Below are 12048 nucleotides of genomic sequence, written 5' to 3'. Positions count from 1 at the left end.
AAGCAGAGCCAGCATTTAATACACTAAGATACCATATGCTTCATGTTTATTATACAGTACATTATCAGCTGAAACAACTCTGGCCTTTATCTGAATCCTGCATTGTTACCTAATCATTTAATTCATTTTAACACTAACTTAATGATGTGCAAATATGGTTCATTTAAACAGAGGTAATAGTGGTGGGTGGTTGCACCAGTGCACCTAAAAGGGTTCATTTGGACCGTGGTGTTGACTGTGCTCTCATCTGGAGTCTTATTGGTGGTAAATATGTGGAATAACTGAACCTTTTGTATGTGTGAGTCTCCTGTTATGAGGTTAAGTTTGATTTAGTGTTGGTATGTTTTCATGACTTGCTGTCGTACAGCACGGTCTCAGCTGTGCTGTGGTCCCTTTTCCCAATTCCCCAACAGCATTAGACCCCCTAATATGGATCAAAATGTAGAGTGTGCTCATGTGCTGTAATAAACCTTGTGTGCTGTGGCCTTTTTATTCAAGGTGTATTTATAAAGAGCATGCTTGTTAGTAAGTCACTGTTATTGCTATAGTTGTGCCAAAATACTTGAAAAGATGCATAATCACTAAAGCTCCGCGCACAGCTGTTTCCAGGAGTCCCTTTAAACACAGCTGCTGCAGTTCTGTGTTTCAAACACTCCGCCCATGTAGTTCCTCCCTTCTCAGTCCCTAAAGCTGTCACCTCAACAACGGGCAGTAAAAGAAGCTTTTGTGCTCTCCAGGTCCTCGAAGAAAAAACACCAAAAAAAGCACAGAGCCAAGTGCATGATGGCCGTGAGTGTAGTTTGTAGTATAAAACTCTGAAAAGGGCATTTGAAAATGTGTTAATAATGGTGGCAAAGTGGCGGGGCTCAGTGTTGAACAGTGAGACTATTGTCTTGGCTCTCTTGGAGCCTGCTGGAGAGATTAAGCACCCAGAGAAGAGATGAGGTACAGAGGAGAGGTGGGAGGGAGTGGGTCGCAGGGTTGATTTGAAGGGCTTGGATGGTGGTTTGGAGTGTGTTGCAGGGGAGGGGGCTCCCTCACTCTCGCTCTCTTCCTCTCTTTTTAAATGAGAAGTCGGCGAGGGCAGCTGGAGGCACGCAGTGTGTTGTAGCGCTCTGGGGCCATGTGGTTTGTATTAGTGAGGACAGGGTGTCTGGCACCAGCATAGAGAGTGGGTGGTGCAGGGGGAGTTTAGGTTGTGTGAGGTTGAGAGGTTACGGGACATTTGGATCTCAGATATGGGAGAGGATATGAGATTCCACAATGAGAACGAGCAGTCTGAGGCTTTGTTTTAGATGCAGTTGACAGATGCAACCATCATGTATTAACACCAATATACAAACATACTGTACTTGGAAGTTCCATCGACATTAACCCTTTGAAACTTGGATTAACATAAGTTTTATTGTGCAGCATTCAGATGCCTTTTATAAGCTATTTTACCATTTGAAACCTGGACAAATTGGTTTGATGTCTTTTTCCCAAAACTTGGTAAAAAAGGCAATGTCGAACTCAGTAAGAAATGTCCTCCAAATTGCAGGTGATAAATAAAGGATGATGAAAAAATGCCTAAAAATGAGCTTTATTAGAAAATGCACCCCCCCCCTCCAAAAAAAAGAAAAATAGGGAAAATGATCAGAAAACTGTATTTATTATAATTATATATCAAAAATATAAAAAATCTTTTATTTATATATTTTTGGACCTTGCCTTGTTAAGTTGTTAGTGTCCTTCTCCCCACGTTTTTGAAAGAAATGAAAACAATTTGCTCAGGTTTCAAAGAGTTAATACCGTTACCCTATCTTTATATGTAGCCATGTTTTGTGCAACCCTCACTCTGAATGAATACTGTGGGTCTTTAGATTGGTTTAGTCAATCCTCTTGTCCTTTGCTTCAAATCTTTAGTCCACACTTCAAGTGTACAGTCTGAAGATTTGCAATTAAAACCACTAACAGACTGGGATACTAAATCCCAAATACAGTTTCTTTCTGGCAGAAATGCACCAGCACCTTGATGGACGGGACCTGTAGCTCGCCATCTGAAAATTTCAGTTCTCTTTTTCCTCTCCGACATTTTCTGCCGACTGTGTTCTCGGTGCAAAGGCAACATTTATACTTTGCCACATGGATAATTGCAATCATACGCAGAAAAGGGGCACTCAACTGCAAAACTTTGCCCAGGTATATTAATGTATCTTTTGTGAATCAGACCTTGAGATGCGGCAGATAGCAGTTGCAAATAATGCACTAGTCGTGGTGCTTTCATGACGTTTTTTATACTAGTATTTTGCAGAAGTTTAAAATTCTGTTATTGTGATCACCCTATTTGTTTCCACTCCATCCAGCTGGATCAGATGCTGATGCTGCAGTCAGCAGTGGACTCCGACCAGGACAGCATCCCACCAGGAGGGCTGAACAATGAGAGAGCTTACAGGCAAAAACTGCAGGCCTTCCAGGAGGCCCAGCAGAGACAAGCACAACTTGTTCAGAAGCTTCAAACCAAGGTGATTATGTGAATAAAAAAGAACTCAAAATTCACAGTTTTTCATGTGTAAATTGTGAATTTACATCGCGAGTTCAAAGTCAAAATTCCTTTGGGTCAGCTTTGCACCGTGTGTTTGTTTTAGGTTCTTCAGTACAAGAAGCGATGTGGGGAGCTAGAAGAGAAGGTGCTGGAGAAAACCTCCGAGTCTGAGAAGATGAGACTGTTGGTACGTCTACGTAGCTGCATCACCTTTAAGAAGCACCGTTGATAGATATAAATGTTCAGAGTATTAGTGTGAGTATTTTTTGAATATTAAAATGTGTCTGGAGGGGGATGTTTCATTTAGCAGTAAAGCAGCCGTGCAAAACTAAAGGTAAAACATGAATTTTTCATTTCATGAATAAGATTAGTGCTTTTATTTAATTCATCTAAATATTATTCTTGGCTGAGTGATCTCCACAGAGAATATTTGGAAAAGCACATTTCCACTCAAATTATGTTGCTTTATAAATATTAGGTAACTGCATATTTACTACTGCTGCCATTAACTGAAGTGTTGACGATGCCAGTATTTGTGGTGGTGGTGTGTGTGTGTGTGTGTGTGTGTGTGTGTGTGTGTGTGTGTGTGTGTGTGTGTGTGTGTGTGTGTGTGTGTGTTCAGCTGCAGGCCCACCTGGACTCAGTGCAGCGTCAGCAGCGCACAGAGCAGGATCTCAACATGGCGATCCAGAATAAGTCTGCTCAGCTGGAGGAGGAGCAGAGGAGGTGAGTGATGGACATCAGAGAAACGTGTACAGCTTCTGTATTCACAAGTTTTACATATTTTTGAGTTTTAGAAAGAAGTGCACAAAGTTTAGATTCCAGAAATCATCTGCAGCAGCAGGGAGCTGCTATTTGGCTGCCGACTCGGAGCCGTAAATTCACGGATAAACCTGTTAGAATTTTCTTTTTTTATTTCTCTGTTTCTTGTTGAGAAGCAGAGATCGTGCCGAAATATTTCTGAGAAATGTGGAGAGCAGAGATGTTCCCAGCAGTTCCTCCTGCTGCGTTTCCCTGCCCCTGCTGCAGGGAGAAGGCAGAACCTGCCCCTTGGCAGATAATCACAGTATCCAATTTGTCAGAGAAAATTAGTGGGACTATGCTGGCTCTTTTCTCCAAAGCATTTTAATGATGCCTCACATTAAGTGTGGGCCAACCTCCGCAGCGGAGGCCAGGTTTTAATGCCCTGTGATTTATACAGTTATGGAACTTTATTTGAAATGCCCATGGCAGAGACCTGATCGTTTTTACTGCCTAAAATATCACCCACTGCAGAGCTCTACCCACTGAGGCACTTTGTTAAAGAAGTGCAACGTAGAGATTAAGTCTACAACCACCAACATGTTTTTGCTAATTATTGGGATTACAGCGTCTCAGTTCACTTTAAACAGGATATCATCCAAAGCATGTAAACATGAGCTTGGCTTTCTCTCAGACAGATAACTAAACACAGCAAAGACTGTGTTACATGCAGAATATATTTCAGATTTTGCTCATATTCTGAAAAATACAATATTCCTTCTAAGCTGTTTATAGTGCTAATTCAAATGAATATTCCACTAATATTTTTGTTTACATGCAGTCATACATATTCCAGTGTTTCCCTCGGAATCTGATCTCGTTCTCTGCTCAGAGGGCAAGGAACTTCCTGACCTCATTGTTTTTCCCAATGTGCGGACATTTCCAGCCGCTCTTCTTCTTCTTTGACTTAGCTACTAACTGCTGCTAGCTGCTTTTTAAATTTCCTGCGATGGGTCGCACACATAACATGGCATCAAAACGTGACATCCATCCTGCCCATGTTCACGTCCTGCCCGCTGTCCCTTTTACACAGACATTGTTGCGACGCAGTTACTACCTCTGTTGCCGGCTCTAAAGCAAGACAACTCTGTCCCTCAGTTCTGTGAATGAAACTTTTATATAGAACGGCAAGACGACATAATGGCATGATATTCCCGCCTTGAACGGGTAGTGTCAAAGGGGCTTTTGTGTGGTTGTAGCTGATGACTGAGGGGGTTTGGGGAGCAAATTTCCCTTTTTTATCTTGTGTGTGTCGCTTTTTCTTTTTTTTTCAATCATTCTGTGTCCCTTCTCTAAATACAAACATTTTTGTGGTCCCATGAATGCAGCGTCAGCAGAACTTTTCATGATAACACATCACTTCAATGCATTAGAGGAGCGGCTGCTACAGGGGCAGTGAATGCAAACTTTTAGACCAGTAATTGGTCAAGCACGTGCTGCACTCTGAGAGCATGGTGCAATGCATAACCAATCATTATATATCTTCCAATAGCGTACCTAATGAAGGATCTAGCTCCAAAAATAGAAAATTTGTTGCAGTAGATGTTTTATCGTGGCAGGCCTCCACAAATAAAAGACACGTCAAAATAGGAAAAAGAGGAATGTTTGGACCCGATTGTGCCATTTTGCATCTATGTGTCAAATCAGGATTTCTTTCACTGGTGGCAGACCCGATTGATCATATAAACACAACCTTCCTCTTTCATTCCTTCAACAACCCTCTTGAAAAGGTCACTGTTGCAATATTTAAGCATATATATTCACCTGTTTCAAAATGTTTAAAAGTAGGTGTGTTTCTTCTTCCAACCACAAATGTGGTGGAGGGTTTTCTTTTTTGTCATGCATCTCTACCTCAGCTTTGCAAACTTTTGGTGAGTTAGTTGGTGAACAGCAAAGAGCTGACCATAATCAGAAAAGAGGCCGTGTGTAGTAAACTGCAGTAAAACCCCCAATTGCAATGCATATTCAGAGTGCGCTATTTATGCCCAAAGAGAGCTCCTGAAATCTGAATAATACCATCACATCCCACATGTCTTAATCAGAAAAGGCTACAGTCACACTAAAGCATTCAGCATCAGATTAATAATAATAGTGAAATGTTTGCGTGCATGTAAACGTAGTCATTGTGGCGTGCTTTACTGTAACAGGGTGTGTGTTTAGTGTGAGAATGATGTAAACGTTTTTGTAAATGACTCTGCAGGCAGATCTGGTTGATATTACATCTAAGTTGACACAGACGTTATAAAACTGTCTCACATGTTCACCCTGTAGTTGGCACGGGAGGATCTGAAGGCTGCAGATGTGAGAGTGATACGCTGGCGTTATGAATGACAGCGTTTGAGTGCTGTGGAAGCGTTATAGGAGGGTGTCATGAGAGTCGTTTCTCAGAGGTGAAATGCCAAATAGTCCCTCAGTGTTATTATGTTTTAATAAATAATGTTATTTCCAGGTGTGCCAGTCTCAGCCAAGTCAACTCTCTGCTGCGTGAACAACTGGAGCAGGCAGGCACCGTCAACCAGGGGCTGACAGAGAGCCTGTGGAAAGCTCGCGAAGACGTTGACTTGTGTGATACCCGTCTGCGCAGAGAGCAAGAGGTGAGAAAAACCGCAAGAATGAAGTGCTTGAGTCAGAAAAGCAACAGGGAAAGCTCAAGTTTATCCCTCTCTGCACAGAGATTGTGCAATTAAAGTCCTGTTGAGTTCACATGGGGTAGGAATTCCATTCATGGCCAGTTTTGTCAATTCGCTCTCATTCCCTGTTCGTTTCATTGCTATGATTTTTGAGTTGTTGTTTCCTGTGAAAACATTCCAACTGCTGAGGGGGAGGAAAATTTTGTGCAAACAATCTGGCGTTTGTGCTGTAAATGGGCTACATCTGTTGATTCAGGGAAATCCAATTATTTGTATGTGTGCCAGTGTGAGTCCAGGAGTTCCAGTATCGCATCTGTTTGGTATCACAATAAAATGATGGGTGCCATCGTTTGCTGCGAGCAGCCCTTTACCACCCACCCTCGTCCCCTTGTTGTGTGCTCCTCTCTGCAGACGTGCGCCTCCCGGCTGAGTCGTGAACAGGCTCGTGTCAGAGCTCTGTGGCGCCAGGCTGCTTCCCTGCGGAGCACTTTCACCCAGCTAAGGACTTTCACTGACAGGTGAGCGTGGCGCTCTGCCAGAATCCCTCCAGCGATTCAGGATCCCACAAGAACCCCCACCTCTCCTGCGTCTCACACTCACGGCTGCAACCAAAATCCATCTCTCTCAGCCAGGGATCAAAGTGGAGCAGGTCAACAGGGTCGCGGGTCCCCCTGCTCATTGTTTCCTCACTGGGGGGACACATGGCTTAAGGTGTCTAGTCTCACTGTTGAAATCATCCATCAGGACAGAGCTTGGTCTCTCTAAGACTCGCCCTCGGTCATGTTGAACCACTACTGACGAGTCATTTGCTTTAATAATGATTGCTCAGCTCATAGACAGCGGACAGTGCTGTAATTTAAACTGAAGACACTTCAAAGTGAGCGCTGATCCCAGAGCTTAAACGCTACAGACATCAATCCTCTTCAAATGCAAGCAGACAGTTTTTAAGTTCCACTAATGGCTCACAACTGTAGGGACAAAAAACAGCATGTCATGTGTCCTTAAACTTTCAGAGCATTCACATGTTTGATATGTTCTGTAAATCCTAATGTAAATGATTCTGTTCAACAGGACGCTGTCTGATATGCGCGGCGAGTGTGTCGCTGCCAGCCGGCAGCTGCATGTTGCCTGCATGAACTTTGAGGCCAGAGTGACGCAGGAGAGCACCTCCAGCGGTGTGGGGATGTCCGCACTGGAGAGGCAGCTGAAGGAAAGGCTGAAAGAGGCCATGCAGCTTCAGGGTCGCTGGGATGCAGAGAAAATTGAGCTTAACTCCAGGTAGAGTCATCCCCAAATTCTCCAGACCTGTTTATCACACAGAGTTTCCTTCCTTTCTGTTGAAAATTGCAGCCAAAATGAAATAAGACAAAACAGCATTTAGTTTAAGAGCAGCTGGATGCTTGTTTTACTGAAACGACAGCGAGGCAAGTCATCACTCAACTTATCTCTCCAACATCAGTGCAGTTTTCACCATGAATTTAGGACTCAGTACTGAAAGTTATTGTTTGATTAAGAACATTTTAAGTCACCCCTGAAACCTACACCTTGGACGTACAGCACAAACCCCAAAGCCATGATTTTTTTTTTGCGGTTTAGAGATTGGTCTAGCTTTTAGAACATGAAAAATAAGTAAAGTATCAACAAATAAATGTATGAACAAATACAAGGATAAATTAATAAATACAATACATAAAATCAAATAATTATACAAATTAATAGAATAAATGAATAAGTAAAGATAGCAATAAGCAAATGCATTAAAAAAATCAGAAATAAATAAAATAATACATTAATAAATAAATGTGAAAATACAATTATTATTATACAATTAATACATTAAAAAATAAATATGTACATGATTGAATAATTAGATGCCTGGATAAGTAGATGTTATAACAAATAAATGAATCATTTGGAATAAACATGGCAATAAATAGATAAATGCAAAAATTAATTAATTAAAGTTGTTTATCAAACAGGACATAAATACATAAAGAAATACCTTCATTTATTTCTACATTTTTGTACAACTCCATTCATTTATTTTTTGTAAATGTGGCTTTATATGTTAATTAGATAGGAGTTCTTAACCTCTGCATTTAGTTGTTTCTGCATTTATTTATCTATTCATCCCAGTATATATTTGTATGTATATTTATTTGTTGATATTTATGTCATTTTTTGTCCTCAGCACTGCCAAACAGGACTCTTGGGATGAAAAATGCATAAACTGAAACTGAAATTCTGGGCGTGAAGTCAACTATAGTGCAATTGTTTAATAAACAGCAAAGTTCAAATTCGTCCTACAGTATGATTGAAAAGCAGACCAAATGAAATCCCCTGTATGGAACTCCAGAAGTCTGCGTCGGCGACGATCATTAAAATCCTGCACAACAAGCTATTTTCAGTGACTTCTCTCTATTGCGCTTCAGTCAGAGGACAGCAGGAATGTCGGTGCCTTTGTATTAAAAACGTTAGCTGGCTTTTGATCTCATCAGGCATTGTTAACGGCATGATTTTATGTGGAGAATATGATAGTGTTGATAGTGTTAATAGTGTCAATGTCGGTGTCAATGAAACAGTTCGTGTTTCTTTTTGTCCGTTTACATGCATATTGACCTGCGTAGGATCCTGCAGCTGACCGACACGGTGAACCACCTCCGCAGCCAGAACAGCGAGAAGGATTCCAGCCTCAACACCATGCAGATCAGTCTGGACAGGATGGTGGGACCCTGGGAATCATGCCTGGGAGGTGGTAGATAGACGGGTGGTTAAATTGGGTTGTAGTCTGGACCCCGGGCTTGATAAACTCCACGACTTCCTTGTCTAGAGGGGCTGCAGTCTGGAGAATGTCAGGCTTGCTCTTTGTATGCTGCTTATCTGACCTTAATGGTTTCCTGCTCAGGAGACGAGGAGAACAGAGGACAAAGCAGAGATGGAGGTCCTCCACTCAGAGATCCGAGCTCTCCAGAAGGTTTTATGTCACGTTCACCAGGTTAGAACAAAACAACACACTCTGTACGTTTACACACACAGTTTAGTCAAGCTGCAGTCGTAGCTCGAGATCAGGGCCTTTAATTGGACTAATGTCCTTGTCCCAGTATACAAGCACAAGGGGACATTTATTGACAGTTTTGTCCTACTTTGCCACGGAAGGTGGAGATATTCCCTTTTTTCAGCCAGCTACTATAAACCAATATTATTTATACAGTCTATGATAAAGACTGAATCACAATCATAACTATTTATTTGCAATAACTTTGGGGTAGAAAACGGCCGTCGTGCACATATAATCAAAAGGTGCCGAGCAAACTCTGCCTTCATTGAGTAGTTTTAAACCTACTAAAAAAAAATCAGTATCCGTTTAAGTAAAGCCTACACTATATTTAGAATATTTTACCATAAAACAGCCCTACCGACGGCGATTTGAAGCCGTTCTATCAAAAACACCAGACTTAATGGCACTAAACGGCAGAGTTGCTGCTCTACCGCTGCCTCCATCAGCTGCTGTGGAAGATAAAGAGGAGAATATATTCAAATATAGTGTACACTTACACTGAGGCTGATTTTTTTAGGTGACAAAAATATGTTTTGCTGCAGCCCCGTCTACAACAGTTCATCGCTTAGATTCCATGCCGGTGTTGTGGGACTATACTTTCTTCATCAGAGCAGGAGTGTAATTTCTTTTTATTTAGATCAAATATAAAATACTACCTTTTCAAGTTGTATGTTCATCACCTAAGCCAAAAATAAAAACAGCTCCTCAGTGCTTACATTTTTTTAATGCCTTGCCCGTTTTGAAGCAGCCCTTCCCTCCTGATAAATTACGAACAGTCCTCTATCCCTAAACACAGAGGGAGGCCGAGTGGCCACTAGGAGTTCAGTTAAAGTCCGACTGAGATGTTTACATGATGGAATAGCTCGACTTCCAATTACATTATCTGGGTGTGTTCATCCGACTTCGAGAACTTTGATGTAATCCATTTTCAGCCGGACTAACGTGTTTATATGTATTTTAAAAGTCCAGATTTAGTCGGTTTAACACAATATATCAACTTTTTCTAGCATCATGTAAACAGACTGACTGAGTGAGGTTATGCATTAGGTTAACACGCAGGAAGATGAATGTGTTTATTCCGTTCTCTTTCGTTATATCGTTATCCAGCTGGTTGGCGGTGAGGCGGCTGGATCTGAGAGTGTGTCCTCCTCACCTCTTCATGTCCGCTCTCCTCTGAGGAACACGACCCTGATGGCCGTGCAGAGCGCTCTCTCCAAACACCACAAACAAACACAGGTCCAAAGTCTGTCTTTGCTTTTCTTTTGTGTTTTGGAGCAGCGGCTCCCAAACTAAGGGGAGGAACTCAAAAGGAATTAGAGGTTATAAAATCTTGAAAGGAATCAGATAATATCTGTATATATTTTGAAATTCTGTTTTTGTTTACTTTCTCAAAATTTTGCCTGATCATCCTGTGGTTGAACTGTTCGTGTACACGCTAAGGTCATAACCTAGAATGAGCAAATATGGATTGATTTTAAAGGGACAGTTCACCCTGAAATCAAAAACACATATTTTTCCTTTTACGTATGATGCTATTTATAAATCTGGATTTTTTCGGTGTGAGTTGCTGATTGTTGGCGATATCGGCCGTAAAGATGTCTGCCTTTTTCTACTGCTAGCTCACTGAGCTAACGAATGTTACAGCTCAGCTGAGGAGGATGCCATTAATGGTTGCACATCGTGCAGTCAGGAGCACGAGCCTCTCATCCATGAGTCGATGCACGCTTCCGTCTGCGTGGTGATACAGTTGTCAGATGTAGTTCAGTAGAAAGAAAACAGTTCCTACGTGAAACTGCTGATGACAACATCTGTGGATTATCTTGAGTAACCGCGTCATGATTTCTGGAAAGAGACATCACTGTTGAGTTATTCAAACGTATTTTTTGGTGCTTTTAGCACCACAAGCTGAGTGCCATCTAGCTCTGTTATATTAAGGAGAAAACAGACATCTTTATGGCCTTAACGCTCACAAACTTAACTAACACCAACACGATCCAGATTTATAAACAGTACAGGTATGAGAAAAAAATGTGTATTTTTGATTTTGGGGTGAACTGTATCTTTAAGAGTTCAGAAGCCAAAAATGTTGAGAACCACTGTTTCAGAAACTTACTGACATGTCACGCTACAAACCACAGGACCTGCGTGGGCGTCTGGACGCTGCGCTGGAGCAGGTGGAAACACTGCGCGATCACCTGCAGCAGAGGGACGCTGAGCGGAGAGAGCTGGAGCAGAAGATCCAGGAAGGAAGGAGGGACAGTCAGGAGGATAAAAAGGCTCTGGAGGAAAGCCTCCGAGACGGCAGCAGATGCCGCTGCTCACTGGAGCTCCTCTCCAGGTAAACTCTGGTCCTGCAGTTACTATCCTTTTTCTTGACTGTATGGAGGCTTCAAAGTAGTTATTTAGCTGCGTATTCAGTTTCATTTTTTCCAGACTTTGCTTCTAAATGTTGGTTTTGGAAAAATACAAATGATAACCATGGGGGATGAAAAATAAACCGTAAATACATGGATAAATACACAAATAAAGTCATAAATAAATAAATACAGAAAATATGAAAAAAAATTATAAGAAGATTTTTCAAAAATATATGTAAAATGTAGAAATCATTTAAATTATTTATTTATTTATGTTCTCTTTTCTCATCAACTTTTTAAAGTTTAATCAAGCATTCATATACTTACATTTCAGCATTTATTTATTATTTTATTTCTCTATGTATTTACTTATTCCTGTGTTTATTTATTTATTCCTTTATTTATGCATTTATTTATTATTTTTATTTATGCATTTATTTATTTTAATTTTTACTTACTAATTCCCAGATTTATTTATACATTCATTTTATTTTGTTAATTACTTTTCGGATGAATTTATTCCTGTATTTATTTATTTAGTCACACTTAAGTAATTTTTCATCCTCCATAGATGAATTATTATAGCTCAAGTAAGTGAAGCAAAATTTCCACTATAATTATAACAACACATTTAAATGTTTTGAAACCTCACCAAAAGTAATATTAATACAAGAAGTG

The 12048-nt window shown here is 40.9% G+C and overlaps 1 protein-coding gene across 1 annotated transcript in view; it reads left to right on the top strand.

The window, feature by feature from the left end:
- Positions 1–12048, top strand: part of crocc2 (ciliary rootlet coiled-coil, rootletin family member 2) — a 45928-nt gene that overhangs the window by 10571 nt on the left and 23309 nt on the right. Inside the window, exons 4-13 of the mRNA XM_042483944.1 lie at positions 2346–2504; positions 2628–2711; positions 3147–3250; positions 5775–5919; positions 6367–6473; positions 7027–7233; positions 8583–8679; positions 8861–8950; positions 10121–10249; positions 11152–11351. Coding sequence (XP_042339878.1) covers positions 2346–2504; positions 2628–2711; positions 3147–3250; positions 5775–5919; positions 6367–6473; positions 7027–7233; positions 8583–8679; positions 8861–8950; positions 10121–10249; positions 11152–11351 — 1322 coding nt within the window. The remainder of the gene's footprint in view (positions 1–2345; positions 2505–2627; positions 2712–3146; positions 3251–5774; positions 5920–6366; positions 6474–7026; positions 7234–8582; positions 8680–8860; positions 8951–10120; positions 10250–11151; positions 11352–12048) is intronic.

The sequence above is a fragment of the Plectropomus leopardus genome, chromosome 3 (assembly GCF_008729295.1).
Source record: "Plectropomus leopardus isolate mb chromosome 3, YSFRI_Pleo_2.0, whole genome shotgun sequence".
Lineage (NCBI taxonomy): Eukaryota > Metazoa > Chordata > Actinopteri > Perciformes > Serranidae > Plectropomus > Plectropomus leopardus.
This window is presented reverse-complemented; position numbering and strand designations above follow the sequence as displayed.